Here is a 26249-nt window from a genome sequence, read left to right as displayed (position 1 = left end):
ATACATAAACACACACTATTACACACACCGTATTACACAAACACACACACTATTACACACACACCATATTACACAAACACACACACTATTACACACACACCATATTACACACACACTATTACACATACACACCGTATTACACACGCCATATTACACACACACACACACACCGTATTACACACACCATATTACACACACACACTGTATTACACACACACTATTACACACTGTATTAAACACACACTGTATTAAACACTGTATTAAACACACACACTGTATTAAACACACACTATTACACACTGAATTACACACACACACTGTATTACACCGTATTAAACACACACACACTGTATTACACACACACACACTGTATTACACCGTATTAAACACACACACACTGTATTACACACACACACTGTATTACACACTATTACACACACACTGTATTACACACACTGTATTACACACTATTACACACACACACTGTATTACACCGTATTAAACAAACACACACTGTATTACACACACACTGTATTACACACTATTACACACACACACTATTACACACTATATTACACACACACACTGTATTACACACTATATTACACACACACTGTATTACACACACACTATTACACACTATATTACACACACACTATTACACACTGTATTACACACCCCCACCATATTACACACACACCCCCACCGTATTATACACACACACACGCACACTGTATTACACACACACGCACACTGTATTACACACACACTGTATTACACACACACACACTATTACGCACTGTATTACACAAACACACACACTATTACACACTGTATTACACACACACTGTATTACACAAACACACACACTATTACACACTATATTACACACACCGTATTACACACACACCCCCACCGTATTACACACACACACACTGTATTCCACACACTGTATTCCACACACACACACACACTGTATTCCACACACTGTATTACACACACGCACACTGTATTACACACACACTATTACACACACACTGTATTACACACACACGCACACTGTATTACACACACACGCACACACACGCACACTGTATTACACACACACGCACACACACGCACACTGTATTACACACACACGCACACTGTATTACACACACTGTATTACAGTTTTACACACACACTGTATTACACCCCCCACCGTATTACACACACACACTGTATTACACACACGCACACTGTATTACACACACGCACACTGTATTACACGCACACACTGTATTACACACACTGTATTTTACACACACACACACACACACACACACTGTATTTTACACACACACACACACACACACACACACACTGTATTACACACACACTTTCCAGCACAGCAAACATTATGAAGCATGCTGAGAATGCAGCTGCCAGGTCTTCTGGCACCCCCACCCCAACCTTATATGCATCCTCTTTCCTATCAGCCATTAGACTTCTACTGCTAGCGGCAGCAAGGAGATGGGAGCAGTGTCTGCACCTATCCCACCTCCACTAACAGAAGCAATAATAATAACCCACAGCACCACCATTATGACAAGCACCACCATGGCAGTCTCCTCCACCCCAATTTCAGTTTCCAACCTGAGCTTCCAGTGCCAGAGGAGGAGCTGGATCTGGAACCAGGGGAGCTCAGTGTCATAGCCAGAGAAGTTCTGGGGAAGGAATAGGAACCTGAGTTTCTGCTCCACGCCCCTCAAACTTCCGAGAGCCAGGTCATCTTCTCCAGAAGGCACCTCGGAGGAGGTTGCGGTTGTGAAGGCAAGTGGCTCAGCTGAAGTAGCTCTTCCTGTTGTTGTGCCTCTGCCTGCTGTGGAGAGGGATAAGGCAATATCCCCACCCGCATCCCAGAAGCGAGAAGGTAGTGTAGTGCGAGATCATTTTGAGGTGGCAGATGATCCCAGGTATGCCATCTGCATGCACTGCTGATGCAAGACCAGCCGGGGCAAGGATAAGGAACACTTCAGCACCACAGGGATGCTGATGCATATCAGAAGGCACCATCCCCTTGCCTTTGCTCCTCTTCAGCCTGGCACCAGTAGGAGCATGCCCAAAGGGAAGTCCCTCCTCTCGCTCCAAAGCCCCCATCTCCCAGAAGCAGAGGCAGGCTACCCTGGACCAGTGAGGGAAAAGCAGAGGGAAAGGGGGGCACCTTCCCAAGGTGAGTGAGGTCACTCAGAACACTAGGGAGATGTTTGCTCTGGATGGCCAGCCCTTCTCTGTAGTTGAGCGGCCAGGGTTCAGGCAGCTCATGGTACTCGTGGCCCTATCACACTGCATGCCTGTACGCACCACCTTCAGCAGAGGATGGTGGTGACCTCCCCTGTATGAGGCATGCTGGGAGTACTTGAGGGAAGAGCTGCACAGGGCAGATCTGCAGGTGGCCTTACACTTCACCTTGGACATCTGGAGCAGCCAGGGTGGAGATCATGCCTACCTCCCCCCCACAGGGCACTGGTGCAATCAGTCAGATCATTGGTGGGCTCTCCTTCAAGCAGAGGTGATAGATGAGTCCCACATAGCAACAGAGATCATGGGGGCCATGACCTGCATTGTGCATAGGCAGGGCGAGCTCACCTGCAGGTTCATGGTCACCAACAACAGGGCCAATATGGTCAAGGTGGTCCGTGATGCCAACTTAGTTGACATCTGCTGTGTGGCACACAAGTTCCACCTTATAGTCAGGGATGCCATGGAAGGGGACAGGGCTGCCAGTGAGGGTGCCATTACAACCAGCCACTAATTTTAAATTCCAGAAGGTGGTGGGTTACTTCCACTGGAGCATCAAGGGGGGCAAGATGCTGTGGGACAAGCAGGCAGAGCTGAGCATCCCACAGCACAAAGTCATGCAGGATGTAGAGACTTGGTGGAAACTCCACATACCTGATGCTCAAAAGGCTGCTTGAGCAACAGAAGTCCATCCATGAGATGGCCTTGCTCGGGAAGATTGGGATCAGCAGCCCCCTTAAAAGAGCTAAGTGTAATACCATCTCCCAGATATTGATGGTCCTCAAGCCATTCCTCAAGGCCACCAAGAACCTCGGTGATGCCCCCCCTTAGCCAGGTGATTCCCATAGTGAGGGAGCTTTAGAACCAAATAGAGAAGTTCCAGGGGACTGATGTTCCTGGCTGGGGCCAGAGGTTCAGACAGCTGAAGGAGGGCATCAAAAAATGTCTGAATCTGTTGTGGTCCAGTATAGTCCACATGCTGGTGGGTATGTGCAACCCAAGGGTAAGGGGAGCATGTATGCAGCAAAACCCTGGATCACTGGACAGACTGCTGGTGAACATGGTCAGGGAGGCAGAAAGGCAGAAGCAGGGGGACATGGAAGAGGGGAATCCACTGTCCCATGGCAGCACTCCATCCACCAGTTATGGTATTAGGGTAGCTTGTCACATTTTATGCTTTAAATATGCACTGGCTTATAGAGTGGTGAATTATAGTATTGTTTATATTTAAGCCTTATTTAATAATTGCTTAAGATTTGTATAACCTCATTAGCTTTTTATTTCGTTTATTACCTGGCCTTGAATTGTTTTTGTAGAGCTCATAATGCTCATTATATTTTCTTTTTTAATCACTGTGAGTTGTTCTAACATAACATAGCAACGGCCTTGTTACCAACTCAAATTAACTGAATTTGGCACTAACCAGCTGAATCAGAGGAATGAAATGATTGGATATGTTAATGAAAGATGAGAAGTGAGAACAATAGACAATGCCCAAAGTAAGACATCAGACAAAAGCCAAATTAAGAGGTGTGCTTGTAATGTGTCTGTTGAACAAAGGAATATGCTGACAGGACAAAATATGGACAGTATGCTGACCACAGAGAGAATAATCCAAAAGCAAAGGGTCATTGAAGGAGTGATGTTGAAGAAAACCAGAAAAGGAGGCAACAAGAAAGTTAGGTGTCATCATCATAAATGATGACACCTCACCACCCCTCTGGACTGTTCCAGCCAACAACATACCCTTTGCTTCCAGGAACTGAGGCGCCATGTTTTCTGTTGAGCAAAGTAACATCTGGGATTGGGTGTGATCTTTGTACTGAATGTTTTTCTCTCTCTGTATATAGAAACTGCTAAGATAACATTTGTTGTATTTATAAAGTTAGACTTTGATTTTAAGACACTGAGTTGTCTGCATTCATATTTCATGTTCCATTTAAGGGTTAATTATGCTTTAATGATCCCTTAGCACTATCTGGGAGACAGCAGCGCTAACAATGGCAGCCCTTATCTGAAGCCTGCTTTTATGTCATAGGCCAAAGTCACAGCAAAGCAGATTTAGACTGGATATTAGGGAAAAAATACTTTGCTGTTAAAACAAGCAAGCAGTAGAACAGACTGCCTAGGGAACTTGTTGACTCTCCATCACTGGAGGTGTTCAAGAAGCTGGACAGCCATTGGTTGAGGATGATACAGGCGTAGCTACGCTTACATTCTACTATGGGTATTGCCCATACTTCTGGGCTTTGCCGACTGACACACAGGGCTGGGAAGGAATCCTTCTCTCCTGCCAACTCTTTTCTGCTACAAGTGTCAGGGTTTGTTTGGTTGTTTGGCCTTCCTCAGAAGCACTGGGTGTTGACTGCAGCCAAGTCAGGATTTTTACTCAGACATGCCAATGCTCCTGCTGGGACTTAAACCCAGAGGTTCCTGGCTAAAGCATCTTGAACCTCCATTCAGGGTCAGACCAACTGCCACATTTGGGGTCAGAAAGGAATTCTATCCCACGTTCAAATTGGTATGGAGTGCAGGGAGCTTTGCCTTCCTCTGAAGCAAAGGGCATGGCCCTCTACCTGGAATCTCTTGACCATATATTAACAAAGCAGGACTTTGGCTGCCATGGTGCCCCTGCTCTACCTGTGGGAAGTTATGTCTGGTATTGTGTCAGGGTTGATGGAAGTTTTACTAAGAGTTTTGACAGGATTTGTATAGGATAATTTGGATAGGGATGATCCTGCCTCAGTCAGGGAGTTGGACTAAGTAATCTAGGGAAGTCCCTTCCAACTTTACTTCTCTATAATTAAGTTTGCACTGATTTAAGAGTCAACAATAACAACAGGTCAGTGAGCTTGAATGTCTTTTTCCACTTATTCTCTATCCAACTCACACTGATCTAGAGTTGTATCATTAATAGCATTAAATATTTCCTCAGACAACATGGAATACAAGTCTTAGTGGCTGTATAAAGTGACAAGTCTGGGATGGCAGCACCTGGCCTCAACTTCACAATATAGCATCTTGAAGAGAGGACACTAAGCCAGAAAGTAAACAAAAGAAGAATGTTTTGTTACGTGAAATTCATAGTGACTTTGTATGCGCTCATACACAAAAAAATTGTCAGACAACCAGTTGGACTACCTGAGAGAGAAGGAGGAACAGGGACATAGGGAGGAGAAGAAGAAAGCTCAGAGGGAGGAAGGTTTGATAAACATGGTACCTCAAGCACCAGAACTGAATATGGAAAAGCTGTGTGAGCAACTGCCCACTCCAATGACAACTTGACTACCGCTCTCAGCTCTAACAGCATCACCAGTGCCCTAGACCAGGTACATCAAACTTGGGACCGTGTAGGGCCAGTCCTACAGGGTGAAGCCAGAGCATGGAGCTATCATATGGCCCGCAAGGCTGTCCCTGGAGCTGCAACTTTGGCAGAAGCCGTGTTAATTGTCCCAGCTCCTAGAGCTGTGAGAGCCACCATTCCTCCCACCACCCAATTTCTAGCAGGAGTGGCAGCAATATTAACTGCCACAGCTTCAGGAGCCATTGCAATTCATGTTGCCACAGCTCCACCTCCTACCAATTTCTGTCCCTATGGTGAACCCCACAGGCCAGATGCCACTGCTGCACAAGCTGTGCCCTTGATACCTTTTCCCTAGACTGATCTCCTGAACTGGGCTACAAACCATAACACAAAATGTAATAAGGAGATACTATTCTACCACTTCACACATCCAAACATAAAAAGGACAGATATGCTTCTGACACCCAGTTTTGCTATGCTAAGTTTACAGTTTGCACTTAATAGTACTATGTTGTGCACATTTATTTAAATTAATTTGTGCATATGCAGGTAAGATGCCTAGAAGTTTTTTTTCCTCAAACACTTTATTTTTAACATATTAATATAACAACAAATTCGCTGTTTAACATGTGAGCATATGACTGCTTGGAAAGAAGGTAGAATCAGGAAGTTCTGCCCAAAATTTCTTGTAAAAGTATCCAACTCCGGTAGTCCCAAGAAGCACCAACGAAAGCTGACATGAACACTGCCACAGCATAGATGGCAGTTCCCATCACAGTACCACATTCCCTCTTGCATATTCCCTTGCAATAAAAAGCTAAAATATGCAAGGCATTCTTAAATTTTTCTTGCTTGCCAGGACCCAGTCCCAGGTGCTTTCTAGTGGAAAATGTTTTACTCAACAGGGATTTTTTATCCCATACCATTACTAGCTTTCATTTTAAACTCTGGTTTAAAATTCTGTCCCTTCTATTTTTTTATATATATATATATATATATATATATATATATATATATATATATATTTCAGGGCTCAGCAGCTTCCTTTCGGACATCTACTTTCCTTTTGGACTCAACAATAGAGGGACAAGCCAGGAGCTTGACTAATTCTGTTTATGCCTGTGATAACAACTAGTAAAGATGATTCTTCTCTTTTAAAAGCGTCTTGGATGTTGCTCTTGCCCTCCCTGCATCTGCTTGCTTTCTATCCAAGTGTCCAGGAAAGCACAGGATAGAGAAGCTTGCTCAAAAAAACAAAAACAAACAAAAACAAAAAACCTGACTGTAGCCCTTTATTTTATTTTTTTAAATAAAGTGTTTGGTTCTCAGATTAAAAAAAAGTTTGGTGTTGTATGCCCTGTGGCTAACATCTCCATTTTGGGGGGGGGAGGAGGAAGAACATGATACTTCTTCTAGATTGATAATTTCTACTTAGTCAGCCACAGATACGTCAACATCTTCATTTTAAGACATTATTTGTTGGGATGTAGCAACAAGGTATTTTTTTTTTTTTTTGATGTCCCAATACTCTCTCATAAATGCTATGGGTGTAAGATCTTTTTCCTTAAAAGCTCTCTTTTGTTATGATACCTTTAAAAACCTTAGCTGGCACTCTGACCTTTACTGTTTCATTGTGTCTTTGTATTATGTTATTACCTAACAAACTCTATCTAGTTGTGGAGCAGGACCCTTGTACTAGGTACTGTACAACCCCCGAATAAATACGGTCCCCACCCTAAACAGCATAAAACAAGAGTAGCTACAGACAAATAATGGAATAAAAAGAAACTCTGGTTAATCTGCTATTCCAAGGGGAATGCAAACAACAGCAAATTATCCTGCTCTTTAGTGACAAGTTATCAGAATTTTATACTGGGGGAGAGACAGTGACAAGGAATTGGAACAATGGCAAATTGTATTATTTACCACTGTCATAAGAAAACAACATAAAAAATTAGATGTTACTATACTAGAAATACCATCCCATGTTACTCCCTCCACCAAGTAGAGCAATTAAAGTTGCTATTGTCTCAAATTTATTTAAAAAAAAAACAAACAAAAAACTTTATTTAGAGATTTCTTTTGCTTATAAAAAGACAACATCCTAAAATAATCTGTTTACCTAGATACTTATGTGACACCTTATCTGAGTACCAGGTAAAGTGAATTTATCCTTGGGAAATGGAAAGATGTTATTATCCTTATTTAATCTGATGTGAATGAAAATACAGCAAAAAGCAAGCAATATGTCAGAGAAGTCTGTGACAGAAGTGAAATCTGAGCCTGAATTTCTCAAAATACCTTAACAACAAGTTTTTCTTCCAGGAGATAAATTTATCTCGCCAACCTATCAGAATCCACCCTAGCATTCTGGAAGCTGTAGAAGTCAGGTCTCTTAGCAGAACAGAAGTGCTGTAGCACTTAGGGTGTCAATTAGCTTGTGAGGATCTCAAGGAGCCAACAACGAAGTCATTCTATGAGTCAGATGTTTGAACAACTTTAAAGGAGAATTCTGCATTTTCAGAGTTAAAGGATTACTTTGCCACATCTAGGAACAGCAGTACTATAAATGCACAGTGAACAGGACCCAAATGTTTTCTAAATGAACCAAACATATAGTGGGGGGGGGGGGGGGGGGGCGGGAGGATCAAGACATGCTGAGTGCATAGATCACAATCACGTTATGTAAAAATGCCATATGCATCATCCATCCATGGTTTAAGTCAGGGGCGGGCAATTATTTTGGGCAGAGGACTGCTTACTGAGTTTCGGCAAGCCATCGAGGGCCGCATGACAGGCAGCCCAGGGCAGATTAATATTAATTTTCTAAATTTTTTAGGGGCCCTGTGGGTTGGATAGAATGGCCTGACAGGCCGCATCCAGGCCCCGGGCCACATTTTGCCCACCCCTGATTTAAGGCCACTGAAGTAATTTTAGTTGGGGAATAGTAATACCAAAGCAAAAGTTGATTTACATAAGACATGACTTTAATGTAACATCTGTAATTTAGTAATTTATATTTACCATCAGCACTGTAGTTTCCAAACACAGTAGCTACGTTCAGATCAGCACTATTTAGAACAACCAAACATTAAAGAGGGGAAAAAAATGACTGGCATTGGTCTGCAGGGTTGGGGGGGAGGGGGGGGAAGGGGAAGAAATATTTGACAGTTAAAGAACCTGTCAGGATACATAATAAACCAATATAAAAAATAGAAGCCTAGTGTTTTAATTAGATTTGTTTAGGAATAAACAAGCTCAATAAATTTAACTTTATAGTTATATTCTAATGGTTCATTTTTATAATTGAACAGGAAATTTACAGGAAACATTTCCATGATCCTGAAGGGAAATCTTCACATATACTGTATACATGCAGATACATACATACATGCATGTTTACTTGCTAGTACACAAATTTGTTTTGTTACTTACTCTGTGTGAAGATGTGGATAAGGCACATAGTAAGTTTAACACTGTATCAGAATCTGGCCAAAAAGATTTTCTTCAAGAGCACCCAATACTGTATTGTGCAATTACATTGTTTTGTGGAATAAGATAATACTCTGAAGGATGGGGCAAACAAAAAAAATCTGGCTTTTTACCTTCAGAATCATGGAAATATTTTTTTTACTATTTTTATATACGTACGTAAAAAATAGGACAGGTACTGAAAAACAGAAACAATGAAAACAGAAAATAAAATTACACTAACGTGCACAGATATTGATACGACACTTCTTGAGCTAACATTTTTAACAAAAAGCAGCACATTTAAAAATGTCTTTAGGAAAAATATACAGATCCTTCAGCATATAAAACTAAATCAGGCCAAATGTTTGCGGGACTATGACTGCGTCACACATGCTGGCCCAGATCCAAGATCACAATTAGGACAGAGTGGTCCTATTGCCAAGACCCTTCTTACCAACTTCACAATTTACAGTGTGAGTTCATGTAGCTAATGCTGCAGATCTTAAAATTATCAATCATCCTCTCAAAAAATCTAAGTATCCTAACAGGTCCTTTAAAGCAAATTATTATAATTAAGCTGAACATAACTACATAAATGCTTTCATGATCACTCTGCTGCCACAGAGGGAGAAACTCAGTAAATGCAGTAAGTCACCATAACGTTGATGCTGTCCTTTGTATTGCCACATTTTTGAAAGAAGCTTCACAAAATATCTACCTGCAGTATTGCTACAACTAACAACATCCTAACTGATTAATTACTGACATCAGCACAGAAACTGCTGCTTGCTAGGAGCAACGTTCACCACTGCAAAGTACATAGGAAAAACAATTACTTCATAAAGCACCCTGAATACATAATTTTTCTCCCTTTAAACAAAGCGTACAGAATGAACTGCATATAAACCACAGCTTTTCCTTTGTACATTTCTACAAAAGCAGATTTTTCCAACATAAGCATTCATAAATTTAATATGACTACTGCAACCATGATTTCAGGGACAACAAAGCAGACACAATATACTTACAGGATGAAGTCAGCAGTTAAGTTTAGATGAATAAATGCAGTTCCTCTTTTAAAAAAATAAAGTGTCTCTCTCTCTCTCACTTCTTTTCCACTAGACACAAAAATGCCAGCAAAGAGCATATAGAGAAAAATGAATAGTCTGTTTTATTTCTCATTACCCATGGGGTTCTTATTAATTAGTTATCAAGCAAAAAAAAAAAAAAAAAAAGAGATAAAAGTTCACAAGGCAGCAGCTGGCATTACAGGAGCTCTCCATATCAGAATTTAAAAGAAACGACAATTAGTGGCAGCAGCTACAGTCAATGCTGGCTGCTGATGCCTCTGCAGGAAGAGGATGCTGGGAGATTTTCCCAATCCATGCTGCAGCCTAATTCTAATCCATCAATGCCTAACTGCAAAAGGAAAACGGAGACAAGAGAAATACAAATTTATTTATATTTAAGGACAAAAGAATTACTTCACTGTTTCACATCTAAATAATTGGACTATAATTACTTTAAAAAAAATCAAACCAAAAGGAAGTGCACAAATGTAGTTGCAGATTGTAGTTGCAATAGCTTTTAGTAAAATGGAACAGAACACAACACAAGAGTTAATGGCAATAACTGGATTAACAGATAGGCTATATATTTCATCTTTCCCATTCCATATAGTCCTAAAAAAAGGGGAAAAAAAATCACTATAAAATATCAACTGTTAATTAAAATACATGGTAGATTGCAAGGGGTTAATAAAAACACTTTTCTAAGAATCTTATTTGTTAATAACAAGTCACAAGCCAAGAAAGCATATAAATATACTATGTTGGGTATGTCCTAGTATCCATAGAAGGCAGGAGTCAGCTGTAAGAAAGCTGGAACAATAAATTAATTCCAGTTATTTGGGTGGTCAGCTTCAGTGCTTATTCCATATGGGGGTGGGGGAAGACTTAAAAAAAAAAAAAAAATCCCCAATGGTTTTCCATGTCCTCTAAAACCTCCCTAGCAGGGAGCATAGCTAGTCAGAAGACTTCTGTTTTAACAGACAAAGAGATCCAGAGCTTTCTTCACAAGAATGGGCATGGTAGGGGGCATTGGAGCCTCCTCCAATCAAAAAAACAACTCCTTTTGGAAGGGTGAGACTCCTATTTCCTGCAAAGATTATCTTTTTCAGAAAGACAGTGACTTAAGATATTTCCCTTCAAGTAGTAATGATTTTGGTGATGAACACAAGAATTCTAAAACACATTAAACATCACTCCTAGCAACTGGTTTTAAGGAGACTAGCAAATCAAAAGGAAAAAAAAAAAAAAAGAAAAAGAAATCAGTGTTCTCTTAGTTTTAGGGAGAAAAATATTTCCAAAACTGTAAGGAGTACCCACATGGTGGGAGGAAAAGACAAAAGAACAGAATTAAAAGAAAATGTTCAAAGCATGAAGGAGTCACCAAAGCAGAGATATAGGCTGCAATTTGCAGAGCCCACCTACAACAGTTCCTGTAGCAGATCCAGGAAGAGGGCAAAGGGGGTATGGCCCTCTACTTTGGCTGCTCTGTACCTAAGTGAGCTGTGAACTTTGTGCCTAGTAATCATGGACTCCAGCCAGAGCCCTGTGTGAGCAGTGAGCTCCGAGCTCACCAGCTGATCATAGCAGGTGTGGCCAATGCCTCTGCTTTCCCACTGCTCCACAGCCCAGGATGTGAATGTTGCTGCTGTTCACTCTTCCATTCCCTCCCCACTCAATTTAGCCCCAGGGAAAAGAAAGGGAACAGTAGCAAGGGCAGCACATACCCCTTGGGCTCCATGAGCCACACAAAAGCAGGGCCTCCTGGCAGACCTCACATCAAAAGCTCATGTGCAACACAGTTAAATGAAGATGTAGCTACACTGCCCCTGAACACCTGTATCTCATTCATTTCAGTGATAATGATGATACACTAAATGTGAAGGTACTTGCATTTGCTGCTCAAAATATGTAAGAAAAACTAGTATCTTATGCAGGTTTACACAAATAGAGGAGGAAGCAAAGAACTAAACTAGCGTCGGGCTGGTTGGGCAGTGTGTAATAAGTATTCAAATTAATGTATTGAGGCCTTTATCGGCACAGGACAGATATAAAGGGGGCAGTATCACAAAACTGGTGTCATTTTTTTAAAGGGATTCAAGTTTTTTAAAAGTTTTGGAAAAACTGTTATACAGAGACTATTAAGAATAAAGTTCTTTTGTAACATTTTTAGTCTTGCTGTCAAAGTTAACAACTGTCCCTAGACTCCTTATTTAGGCAATGTTCCCACTTAACGTAACAAGAATTTGCTAGGAGTGAGGACTGTAGAATCAGGACAAACAGTTATAACAACATAGCAGACACAGTGGTATTATGTTCTGTGCCATTTTCACAGACTCCAAACCCAAAATAGGCCATTCCATAATATCTCTGAATAACAGGTTCTGCAATGTGGTGGTAACACTGGCTGGAATCAAAGAGCAGCTGTGGGCTACTTTGCAGACAGATCTGCTGTAGGCTGCTGCTGATATGATTAACTGGACTACCCAATGCAGCCAAACACTGTTGTCAGTTGCTCCAAAAGTAGGGCCTGGTTTAAAATCATGGGTCCAGCTCACAAATCTTATGGCCTATTCGTGGCAGGGACCACCATTTTCACACCCAGATCATGGCATCCCCCCCCGCCACATACATGCCCCCTGACTGATTGAGGGGGCAGGTTTAGGGTCATCTGGCTGGCCCTAAACCTCAGCCACATCAGCCAAAAGGGGGGGTGCAACTACAGCCCACACACTGCCTTAAGATCTGCCCTTGTTTTTTCCTCTATATTTATTTTAACAGAGATAACCAAAGAGCTACTCTCAGCCTGCAGATATAGTAGCTTGTTAATAAATATATCATCATATATTTCACTGTAGAAGTTAATTGTGAAATTATCTCTTCAAATAATGATTAGTAGAAAAGAATATTATCATTTGGATTTTTCTCTTACTTTTTAAAGTTTTATTCTCATCCTATTCACTTATCCGTGTTGGTTTCTTGCAGACACCCAGTTATATCACGACCTACAATATATACTTTAGTCCACTTATCTGTAAACATTCCAAGGTCTTCCCTTATGAATTACCAGTAACATTAAAGCAGGTAATGGCATCTTTACAGTAGAGAACCACCCCACCTATCATTCCCAAGTGGGGTATAATACAATGATTAAAATGCCACCTTATCAATTATCCCTTCAGCTTTCAGTTAAGGCCAGTCATATCAGCTTGGTTTGCATAAAGTAGTATCTTCAAGTCCTTTCCTTTATTACTCAGACATCTAGCTTTCATAAACAGGAAACCAAACAATTTACTTTCCATCCCTTGATGCTTTACATGCATGCTCTCCTCGAGTCCTATATTTATGTTTAATACCTCCTCTTAGCACCATTCCCTTTAGATGGTGGTTGAAAGCCGACATGTCTGCTACACAGCAGACAGATTCTCCTTCTAACAAAACTTGGGCAGTGCAAACCATCTACCCACAAGACGGAGAGAAAGAGCAAGGGAGAGAATTCCCCAAGTTACACAAAGCCAAAACATTGTACCTCAATACCTAGCCAACAGTTTACTTCCAATATATATTGCTTTCCATCTTCTCTCTCATGTTACAGGAAGGAGATCACTAGTATTTTTCTGTTTTGCTACACCAAAAGCAATTTACCCAGAAAGAGAACTGTGTAGGGACATCTCCTTTCTGCCAACCTCCACCCCACCTTTAAAAGAGACAATAATTTATTTTGATCCATTTTTTCACCTTGCTAAATAACATCTGCAGCACAAAAAACAGTTCTCTTTCTACAGACCTGATTCTTACCATCCTTTACTAAGGTTTAATATAAGCATTTACATTAGGCTAGTGGTTTTCAACCTGGGGTCCACAGACCATGTCTAAGAAGGGGTCTACAAAAGATTAATACAATCAATCAAAATTATGTGAATACCCACACTTACAATTCAAAGGGGTCTGCAAATGAAAAAAGGTTGACAAACACTGCACTAAGACAGTTTGTATTTTAAAGTATTTTAACACATGTAATGTGTCTACTTCTATCCCAGGGCAGCTATTTGCACTGTGCAAACAGGCTATTACAGGGGTGGGCAAAATACAGCCCACTAAGTCATCTTATTCAGCCTAGGCATGTCCCTCAGCCCCATGCAGCCCAAACACAGGGGGCAGCCTGGGCCATGCTGCGTGTAGCCAGTCCCACCGCCCCTGGATGCAAGGGTGCTGCCTGGCATGGAACGCAGCCTGCCCCATACCCATGCACAGCTCTTGGGCACAACTGGACTAGGGACAGAAGTTACACATAAACTGGTTTAAGCGAGTAGAAACTGGTTTAAACCTGTAACAGAGCAGAAGCTCAGTGCACATAAACCAGCTTCAAAATGGCTGAAACTGGTTTAAGGTAAATGTTGTTGAATGTAGCATCAGACTTAACTGATTTGGGTCAACCCGGTTTATGAAACTTCTGTTCCAGACCCCTTCCTGGTCCAAGTTAAATCAGAGTCATCCAGCATCCCAGAATTTTGCAGCTCTGGGCTGGGCTGTCTGCTTGAGCAGAGCAGGGTTGGACCTGCACATCTGCTTCCTAGCTAGAGCAGTGAGGGCTGGCTGACAGAGGGGAAGGGAAGGGGAAGGGGCATGCTGAGCTGAGGATGCAGCCCAGTGTGCAAGGGGGGAAGGCTGCCCCCCCAGGGAAACCCCAGCTGAGGTTTGGTGCAAGGGAAAGGGGTTAAACACCCCTACCCCTGCTCAAACTTACTGCAGGCTGTAACTGTGGACTACAAATCCCAGAGGTACCTGAAAGCAGGAAGAAGTGATGAGCAGCGATCCAGGTTTTCCATTTCCCACAGAGTAAACTGCCTTTTACCAGAGGCAAACATGGATTTCTCATTTTACCAGAGAAACTTGTCGGTTTTGCCATTTTTCAATGATCTGGCAGAGTGCCAGCCTGCAGGGAGCTGGGAAGGAGCAGGAAGAAGGCAGAAAGACGGGGGGCACCACATGCATAGACATTTACCTGGGCCCAGGCAGCCTGCAGAGCAGCTCCAGCAGGTAAGTGGGGTGGGGGAGCAGGACTGAGGCCCCTGTAGGGAGAGAGCTGGGCAGGGCTGGGGTTGCTGCCCAGCCAGGTGGGGCTTGGGCCCCGGGGCCAGAATGTACACATCCTAAAGGTATGTATCCTCTGCTTTAAGGGGTGCAGCTCCGCACCACTGCCCTCACTGCAGCCCCACACGCAGGAGGCACGTCATCAGGGCAGCGGGGGTGGCGAGAAGCAGCGTGGAGGATTTCCGTGCAGCTCCTCCACTTCCTGCTGCGCTGGGTCACGGGGGAGGGAAGCAGTGTGGCAGGAAACAGTGGCAAGCAAGGGGCCTGCTGTTCCCTGCTCCCCCGCCCCCACCCCCAACTCAACAGCGAGCAGAGAAGCCATGCAGAAAATCTCCTCGCTGTTTCTTGCTCCACCCCACCCCCCACTGCCCCATCAGTGCACCTCCTGTGTGTGGGGCTGCACCCCCCCCAAAGCAGCAGCAAGCACTAGAGGTTCATCTCCAGGGCAGTGTCATGGGAGCTTGCATTGGCAAGGAATCCTTGTGTGGCCCCACTGTCCCCAGCCATGCCAGGTCACACCCACTAGCTCCAGAGGCCCTAGAGAAGGGAAGCAGGAAGGGAGCTTGAGCCTGCACCTGCCCAGGGTACAGATCGGCATCGGCAGGGCACGGGTCTCCCCTGCCCCGCAGGGAGTGTGTGTGGCAGTGGGGAACTGGCCCTGGCCCTCTCCCTCCCAAACCACCTGTGGCCCTGTCCTGCTCCCCTCTGGGGCCCTGCAGCTGCACATTGTGGCCTGGGCCCTCAAGCCCCAACCAGCTGGGCAGCAGCCTCAGCCTGCACCTGCCCCTGGGGATCCATACCCCTGGTAGCTAGGGGCCTCCTCTGGCAGGGCTGGGGGAGCAGGGGCAGCTGGGAGGGGGGGGGCGGGCCTTTAACTTTAATCACAGATTTTGTAGTTTTTAGTAGAGAATTTTGTGGTGTTTTTTTTTTTATCTGGGAAAACCAAGATCCTTGGTGATGAGCAATGGCAGAGTGCTGCTGTTGTAAGTCTAGACTACAAATCCCAGAGACCTCGGGGGCAGCAGGAAGAGGAAGTCAACACAGCCACCAGAGAGCTGTACACTAGCACCCCTCAGCTTCTGGCTTGAACAACTGCAAGCATGTGGCTGCATTTCCTGAATCAAAGGCAAAATACCTGTTCACTTCTGTTTCAATGTAACCTGTGCAGCTTAAACTAACCTGCAAAGACTGAAGTGATTCAGCCTCAGGCTTTTTTACTGCCGGTACCTAGCCCAGGAGCTATAGTCTATGGGGCTGGGTGGTACAGCAACTGGATTCGGCTTCCCAGCAGCCCCCACGGCAGCAGATCACTCTTGCCCTTGCACTTCGGCTGCCACTGCCAGGGTCTCCACTGCCACCACTGGACCTGGCCCCGGCCCCAGCTGCTCAGGCACCTCAGCCCATATGCCCTGTACCCAGCGCCAGGGGCGTTGGACAGAACGGGCAGGCAGAACAGAAAAGTCCAGGACTAGCACATACACACACCACCCTTCCAAACAGGGGTTTCGGGAGTAGCTAAATGCACTGCCACTTCTTTGCCATTGTTTCAATGATGCAATCCCAGGACATCTGTTCAGATACACTTTATGATGTCCTGGAACAAACTGTTAGTGCCTCTTATCCTGTTAAACCCTTCTGGGATTTGACCCAGGAATAAAGGACAAAGATATATGAACAACTGCACTTTGTCCCAGAAAAAAAGATGGTTTCTCATGGGACAAATGCAACATCTGTCTGTAACCTTAGTCATCTAGATACCCTGGACCAATGTAATTTACAGGAATGTAACTGGCATAGGTTTGGTCTAATAATATTAAAGTGTTCTGCCTCTGTGAGCTTGGGTTCTAAGCCACTTTGGATTTAGGCACTTTTGTCACTTCAGTCTTTGAACCAGATGTCACTATTTCAGACTTGGAGATGGGTTGTAAGAAAAGGTTTAAGTCAGCCCATCCAGCTGGAAGAGGCCATCTCAACAAACAGTACAAGACTGGTAGAGAAGCCCTGAGAAGCAAGCAAGGAAGCACTGCCCCCAGCACACTTACTTATGGTAACTAAATGAACTGTCACCTGTAGTAGATTAGGCAAGCCTTTATGAACATGATCCTCCTCCTGTTCTCTTACATGTTTTGATGAGCAAAGGAGTAGTCAATATGTGAAACATCAAATTAAATATCATTGGGTAACTGAACTACTGTCTACTGACACAAACAGAATGAATATTTCATACATTATTGTTTCAGATTCCACAAACGCAGACAGAAGTTAACATTTCAGTTGTATTTGGTTCCTGCTTCTAAGGCTAGCAACTAGACCAGGAGCTGGTCAGAAGATTAAGGCCTAATACAGGTGTTCAGTTTCTACTAGTAGAACAGCCACTCCCTCCCAGTAAAAACCACAAAAGAACTTGGAACGTCTGCATTTTTCTCACAGAGCAAAAATGGCTGCTTTGAAAAAAAACACCCAGACTACAAGGTACAAATTTCTCCAAGGACAGTTTGTCCCAGGAGACCAAATGCCTGCACACTTTCCTTTGGCCTAACAGGAGGAGTAAAGCTGCAGAAAGGCTCCTGTACTTACTACAGACTAGGGTCACTCTGGCTTGGGGGAGAAGAAAGGAAGGGAAGGAAGGAGGAAGAGGAGGACAGTTGCTTCTGCACTTCCCATAGACCAGGAGAGGAGGGGAGTGGATAGGTGGAGCAACTGGCAGCTGCTCCCAACCTGCTTCTCTCTCTCTCTAGAGTTCCCAGAGTGAGAAACAGGCAAGGGGCTTTTCCCCGTTGCTGTCTCCACTCAGCTCCTAGACACTTTTGAAATGTTTTTGTTCCAAGTTGGAAGCAAATCAAAACAGTGGGCATATATACCCGAGACATTTACTGCAGAGTAGACTAATTAGCTCCACAATAAAACATCAGTGTCTATACATGCAGCCCTATTAAGCCGCAGGAAACTAAAAACCTCCACAACAGGGTAGTACTTGTAAGTACAAGTATGATCCCACTGCAGAGCAACACATATATAGACACTGACAATAACTTTAAAAAACAGAAATGGGGGGGGGATGTAATTTTTGGAATGAAAATATACCCCACTTAACAGTTTCAAAGAATATTAAACTAATATAAAAGTATCTGAAAAGTCCAAATGAAATTAACTGAATGATAAAGTCAAAATGTAATGCTTTGATATTACTGAAACAAAAATTAGATGTAATGAGTTTTGATTTCTGCAGAGTGGGTTCTCTTTTGTTCTTATCAAAACAACATTTGATAGAAAAAGCATGCGCACACATGCTTTAACCAGCTCAACCAAAGAAAAGCTGTGGAATCTCCATCTCTGGAAATTTTGAAGAGCACACACTTGGCTGGAATGATTTAGTCAGGGATTTTCCTGCCTTGAGCAGGGGACCTTTACTATAATCTATGAGACAGACACACAGAAACTTTTTTATTTTTTAATTGAAAGCTGGTCTTCCATATTTCCAACCTACTTTCCAGATATCTTGATATAAGGATATCAGATGACTCTGTGGCCCCTTCTACACGTGCACTTAAAAGGTGCAATGGGATCTAATGTGCAATCCATGCAATTCTGCATTAGATCTCATCATACCTTACTGCCAAAGCAGAGGGAGTCTGATCCCTTACACTGACAAAAAGCAAGCTCCTACAACCGAGAGCCCCCTCAGCTGAGCACCCCACACACCATCGTGGCTGGAGGATCATGGCAGCCACAATCCTTAGGCCTGAGAGGGTACGCAAAAACCCCAGGCCCAGAGGATTGCAGCTACCTTTGATTCCAAGGACCCAGGGTTTCACACTGGGCACGGGGCATCAGTCAACAGAGCTCCCAGCCACAGGGGAGACCATGCTACAAGTTCAAATTAAAGCTCGATAGCAACTAGCTATAAAGTTAGTATACATTTTCAAGGTCTAACTTCTTAGCTGGTTGGAGCTTTTTTCCCCATGCAGTAAGCAGTTTGCACATGTAGCTGGTCTTGAGGTAACTGTGCAATAAGGTATCTGTGCAAACTGTGTAGTACCTGTAAACTGTGTAATACCTGTAACATGTAGAGAGGACCTGAGCTACACAGATTTTTTCTTCAGCACAGTCCCCGTTATAAAGGACAAAGATTTAGAGCAGGCCCTATGGAAATGTTTTTTTCCCATTTGCTGTAATGTTTGATTACATTATACACTACATTACCCCCTTTTGTTTCCAATGACACTAAAACTACACTGAGACAGATCACAGCCAATATCCTGCGACTTCCTGCATCAGGACTAGCCTAGGTTCCACCTCCAGAGCCCTAGATTTCCTGGCATCTTAAAATGAACTTCTGTTGAAAAATCCCCTGAATTACTTTGTGCTGCTATTAGCTATGAGAAAGAAACCTACTGCTCACAGAGAAGAAAGGAAGAAGTCAAGAAAAGTGAAATAAATCTTCTTAACAGTACACACGCTTACCCAAAGGTAAGCAGAGTCTAAAAAACCAGTAACACACCTCTTACTGAGGGCAAAGTTACTGCAGTTTAGCTTCCATTTATCATGGGGCAAGATGTATACTGTAGACCAACTAACAAACAAAGCCCACACCCATGATTATTGTTAATGTGTCCATAGCCAAAGAGGCAAAATAGTGCTAGACCCTGTGCAGACCAAAGTAACCTTAATATACAAGCCGGCTGAGGCAAGACCTAAACACCACAGCCTGGGGAGTGTCCATAACCTTGAATCAAAAGCCAAGATCCTCTGCCCAGAATACTAGAGAAAAATCAGTGCTGCTGCTTTGCAATTTGGGGGGGGGGGGGGGGGGGGGGGGGTGAATGGTAGTTCACAAGTAAACTAAAGTTAAGAACTTGATGATGGAGATAACTGCCTCATTCCAGATGTCTGTTCCATCAGGAGACAGGCAGTGGAACCAGACATTTTAAATACTTATTTCACTCTGGTACTGTCAATGAGTTTAGTAAGACAAATTATTCATGTTGCATTTCTCATGACTTAATGGTGGTAGCAGTTCTTTCTTGGTTCAAAGTAGCACAGCTTTGCCCCATCTGGACTCTCAAAAGGTATCATCTTCTCTGATCTATTAAGGATGAGTCAAAGGCTCAAGCTATGACTTCTCAGACTTTTGTGTATCCCCCTGAAAAAGTTGGCTTTGGGATGGTGACTGTGGTAGAACTGGTTGACAGTGCAACTGCACAGTACTAAAAATTACCAAAAAGCTACTGTCAAACATTATTTATTCAGCACCTAGAACAAATATTAGTGAGAACATTGTTTTTTCCATTCTTTTCATTATCTCATGGGAAAACTACACGTTTGTTCTTTGTTTCTCCTGCAGGAAATTCCATTAGCATGAAACTATGCTCTTACATTTATTTAAAAAGTGCCCCTATGTGAGAGCTAGGGCAAGGAGGAAAGGAGAGACACCCAAGACTCAAAAATAAATAGCATGACTCTTACATAATTATGCTTCTCTGGTTGTCTGCTGGCAATGCCAACCCCATTCCTATAACTGTACAGATAAGTGCTATGTGTGTTCACTTCCAACACTACTAGCAACAAGAAGAAAAAAATATATACAAGTCATAATTTATTTAATGGAAAATAAGAAGTGAGCAAAAGATTTTCATGAAATAATGGACAATAGAGAAAAATACTAAAATGATTAACAGCCCTTATTTACTACAGAACAAAGGGAGAAAAGGGCTTCCTCATACAGAGGAAAAGCAGCAAGAAAAATTCCACCACTTAATTCTCAAGGAGTCTCCTTTTAATGATTTAGCAGTTGAGTCTTTCTCCTTAACTTTGTTTTATATGTACACAATACAGTGGGACCCACTCAAGGGTTAACACTCAAGAGTCAGTGATAGGACTCACCCTAAACACACCCCCTTGCAGATTCAAACTTTCAAGATCTATGAAGATCTTTGTAAACCACTGTAGTGCAAGACCATCCAAATAAAGCCCCTGTGTTTCTGCACTGGCTTTGACTATCCGCAGACATTCATAAAAACACTACATTTAATAGGGTGTCATTGCACAAAAGTTACCTACATAAGAGTTAATACAGATGAAAATTGTAATTATTTTACTGTAATTCCTATGGTTTTGGTAGGAAGACAACTGCCTTTCCTTATATGATATTATGGAAACTTAGAACGAAACTTAGTACCAGTGAGGTAAGTGACTCCACTCCCAAGCACTTCCATATCTGCATATGGAAGAGATCTCCCCATGCATGTTTGTGCAGAAAAGTGAAGTATTTGATTTTACCAAAACATTTCAACATCTTTATCAATGATTTGGATGGGGGAGTGAAAAGCTCGCTGACCAAGTTCACAGACAACACCAAGTTATGGGGCAGTGTGGTCACGTCAGAAGATAGGTTGCAGATACAGGCGGACCTGGACAGGCTAGAGAGTTGGGCAGACCAGAACCAGATAAAGTTTAACACTTCCAAGTGTGGGGTGCTCCATCTGGGGGCAAAAAACCCTCAACATACATACAGGCTCAGTGGTGACAGCTTGACTTGCACCACGGCTGAAAGGGACCTAGGGGTAGTGATCGACCATTGCATGAATATGAGCCATGAGTACGATGCGGTGGCCAACAGGGCAAACAACATGCTGGCATGCATCAACCTATGAATCTCATGTAAAACTAAGTAAGTGATACTCCCGGTGTACTCAGCACTGGTGAGACCACAGCTGAAGTATTGCGTCCAGTTCTGGGTGCCACGCTTCAATAAGGACATGGAAGAACTTAAGAGGGTCCAGAAAAGCGCCACGCATATGATCAGGGACTTGCAAGGCAAGCCATATGAGGAAAGGCTGAGGGACCTGGGCCTCTTTAGCCTAAAAAAGAGAAGGTTGAGAGAAGGCTTGATAGTGACTTGCCGCTATATTGGAGGAGTGCATCAGGAGCTTAGTGAACAATTGTTCACTAGGGCACCCCTGGGGAAGACCAGAACCAATGGATACAAACTCTTGGAAGGCCACTTCAGGCTTAATACCAGGAAAAACTCCTTCACAGTCAGGGTGTCCAGACTGTGGAATAAACTCTATCCAGAGGTGGGAGTTGGTGATGCAGTCACCTACCCTGGCAGGTTTCAAGAGGAGAATGGACAATCACCTCGCTGGGGTCACTTGACCTCAGTTGTCTTCCTGCCTAGAGTGGGGGGGCTGGACCTGATGATCTGCAAGGTCCCTTCCATCCCTAACAATCTATGACTCTATCTATACATTTGTGTGGAATGTATCATTTATTTATTGCTTTATATGAATTTATGTTCACCAAATGGAAAACAAAATTTATACGAAAAGAAAAAATAAATAAATTTTACTTACACTGGGATGTTTTCGAAGGCATCTTCAAAATTCTCCTGCAAAACAAGCCAAAATCAGTTTAATAAACACAAAATAGTCAGGATATGGGGTTTTTTTTTTGTTGTTGTTCATGTTTTGCTTTATTTTTCTTAAATGGTGACAGAATTGCACAATTACAGAACTAGATTGGTTTGCTTGCCCTTTTTTAAAAATAACTTCTAGAAATAATTCACATGTATTAATTTGTAGGCTATCAGTGTTTGGTTACATCATCAGCTACCCAGGACTAAAGCTGCCATTTCAATGCACATCTCTTTCTTGGAAAGCTATACAGTAGATGGATATCCAAGGTAAATAGCCCTTATGCAGTTTTTATAATAATAGTTAGAGCTGCAAGTAGAAGCCAGATCCATTAGCTAGTGAAGAAGCAATTTAAAAACTTTCAGCCTCCCAATCATTCCTCTTTCACTCCATTTTTCCTGCTGCCTCTTCCCTCTTCTCCACCCCAGCCTATTAAATCAAGCCAAGTCCCCATCTCCAGTCCAGACATTATACCCCACAGCCTACTACTGTTAGGAAACAATTTAAAGCAGCAAGCAAGCAGGCAGGCAAAGTCTTCTTCCATTGCAGGTTTTGAGACACTACCAGAACCAGCAGTTGGGCTAGATCATAACTCTGATACTAATGAACCAAGTACATGCTTCTCCAAGTCTTTTCTAAACATATTCATTGCTAAGGTATTAAGGGAAGGTCAGAGAGGAAAAGTGAGAGGAAAGGACTACTACCCAGCTTTGTAAAATAATTCAGAAGCAACACGACCACTGTCATACAGTTATCACAGTGTTTGAGAGGCAACAGCTATCTGAAGGTCAACCTGAGCAAGAAAATAGCAATACAGGTAAGAAGGAAACTTGAACACCTTACTAAAATTATGAAAGCAACTTCAACAATACCCCACTTGATTATTGAAGTAATGTACAAACTTATATCTTCTTAGAATGAACTGCAAGGAAATGAGTAGTATTTTAGATTCATACTACTGTCTAGACCTGCCATCACTAATGGAAATTATGGAATACTAAAAATGAAGGAAATCATGGGTCTAACAGCATGGACTTTTGATTTCTCTGTAAACTTACCAGAGGTGTAACTGATAAATACCTTCAAATATTATAATAAATTATTAGTAGTCTTCAATTACCATGTGACAACTAATTTAACTTTGAAAAATAGGTTATGTTAATGTCCTACAGCATTATAAACACAGGCTCATACGATACATTTTTTTACTTATAGGAAATTATCTGTGGCTTGTGGAAGGCAAAATTTGAGGTAAAGAAACTAATTTTATCACTCTATTGTTCAAATCTGCTGCTCTATCAGTTTTTAAACTACAAAAATGTTGCAAACATCATCCAAACTCTGGGAAGGAACAGAGAAAATATACCGTGAAGAAGTTTACTGATGAATTATTTGCAATCTACTTGAATTTGCTGGCTGCCATAGCACTGGAAGAAGAGAAAGAACAGAATACAATCCTATGTCTAAGGGGTCTGCAAAAGATGACTATGATCGAAAGTATGTGAATACCTACACTTACAATTCAAATGGGTCTGCACCTTCATTTAAAATTTTTTAGGGGTCCCCAAACAAAAAAAGGTTGAAAACCACCATTTTACATAATTCAGGAAGCAAGCAGAGAAAGGACCCCTGAGGAAGCAGATACAGGGTCTTTGGCACAAAACATTAGCAGTAATATTAAAGTATGTGTATGCTGAAAGAAAGGGAAATATACTCTGTTCTCTTATCAAGTTGCTTCACTTTTCATTCCCACATTTGAGAGTTTTAATCACACATTGTGTTGAAAATCCACGTTTCACAAAGGTTTCTTTTGTGTACTGCAGTACATTCTTGCATATTTGATTCACACTTATTTCAACATCAATTTTGTAATATGCCAAAATTGAAGCTGTAGGAGAACTCTATGGAGTTAGCCCTTAAAAAACAAACCAAACAACCCTCTCCCCACCCCCCGCAAATAGCTTATTTTGGTATTTTAAAAAAATAGCTAAATGGAGTTTCTTCAAATAGTTTGTATCAAAGTGCTAAATAATTAACAACCTCTCACTTCACCCCAATAAGGATTATAGAAAAGTGTGAACACATATGTGGTGGTTGCACTTAGGATGTCTCCTTTTACCACTGTCTAGTCACCCAATGAACCGTTGGTACCACGACTTTCCCGCCTGCCACATCTTGGATGTTATTATTCTATGCTCGAATTTTTTGATGTCACTAGTCAGGAGGGTTGTTTAAAAAGAAAGTTTTTTTTGTTTGTTTGTTTTTTTGGTCTCTATTAGGGTTCCACGGGTACTATCAGTAAGTTATCTCATTCACTCTTCTGTATATTCACACCCACTCGACAGTATAGATAATCGTAGTCTGATTCAGATCAAAACTTGTATTTATTTATTTATGTCAACTTGGTGGTTCTATTTATATACTGTTCTTATGCTATTACTGTCAATTTGACTGAACAGAACCTAGTATTCATAAACAAAGTCTCTTTCTTATTTGTCCATATTGCATTTCTATCCTTTTCATGGGTTTTTATCTATCTTCAAACCCCACTATATACTCTCTTTTTACTTAATTGGCTGATAAGTCTATTCCTCTTTGTTTTTGCGTGCATCTGATGCCTCGGGTCCTTTCGATGGGCATTCAGACACTGTTTCCACAGCTGAATAATCATGGGTCTATTTCACTCTCTTCTTTTCCTTTGCTTTCTTTCCAGGTCAGCAGTGCAATATGCGTCCCGTGATGTTTATCTACTTCTGGATCTGCCCCTCTCTCCCAGAGCTTCGTTCCTCCCGCTGATGCTGTGAGAGATACTCGGGTAAGTTACTGATCCCCTGGGGATCTTTTTTCCTCTCTCTTTCTCCCCTCTTTACTCTCTCCTTTTCTCTCGTTGAGGCTCCATTTTTCACTGTCGCTGCCATGCTCCGATCTTGGAGCTTCTAGTCTTATATGGTTTCAGCTACAGAAGTGGCATTCTCCAGGTCCTCTCACTGCTGTGCTTACTCCTCCACAACATATCAAATTATTGTGCAAAAATTCAATGTTAGTATACTCAGGGCGTCTTTACATATCCCGGGGTTGGGGACATCACCGCTTGCATTCAGCATCCCACGCTTCAAAATGGTGGTGGGGGCACTTTAACTAAAGCTCATTCAGTGAGCTTTAAAAACACCCCCACTGCCATTTTGAAGTGCAGGGATGCTGAATACATGTGATGAAAAGGCTGCTGGAGCATGCTAATCAGCATGCTCCAGCAGTGTGTTAATTAATTGAGTCTGCTCCATGTGCTAATTAGCACATGTCATACACATGCTGGATGTCTGTTCTAGGTGCCCTATGTGCTTAAAGTCTTACAAGGAAGCTGAGTGTTCTACTAGAAATTACTTCCTTTCTGTGTAGCAGAATTATTGATATCCTTTGAACAACTTGTAGAAGAACAGAACTTGAGATGCCCAGGACAATTTATTTATCAGTTTCACTGATGGAAGGCAGGATGCAAGAATGAATTTTACACCTAATAATTACTTATACCCTGCTGCTTTAAAACACTGATGTTCACTAATTATTCTTCAGTTAAAAAGAGAAAATGACAGAAAACCAAGGCAATGAGTGTGTGGTTTA

At 42.3% G+C, this 26249-nt stretch overlaps 1 protein-coding gene across 4 annotated transcripts in view; it reads right to left on the bottom strand.

Annotated features, from left to right (window-relative positions):
- TTC39B (tetratricopeptide repeat domain 39B) overlaps positions 1-26249 on the bottom strand; it is a 131788-nt gene that overhangs the window by 70407 nt on the left and 35132 nt on the right. For 2 of the 4 annotated variants that reach the window (XM_059724707.1, XM_006270845.4), the window contains exon 2: positions 22572-22606. Coding sequence is in view for 2 of the 4 variants with exons in the window: in XM_006270845.4 (XP_006270907.2) it covers positions 22572-22606 (35 nt within the window). In the remaining 2 variants the exon portion in view is untranslated. Of the gene's footprint in view, positions 1-10086; positions 10445-22571; positions 22607-26249 lie in introns of those variants that run through there. The other 2 variants (XR_002089244.2, XM_019483848.2) reach the window with 2 other exon arrangements.

This window comes from Alligator mississippiensis, chromosome 3 (genome assembly GCF_030867095.1).
Source record: "Alligator mississippiensis isolate rAllMis1 chromosome 3, rAllMis1, whole genome shotgun sequence".
NCBI lineage: Eukaryota > Metazoa > Chordata > Crocodylia > Alligatoridae > Alligator > Alligator mississippiensis.
This window is presented reverse-complemented; position numbering and strand designations above follow the sequence as displayed.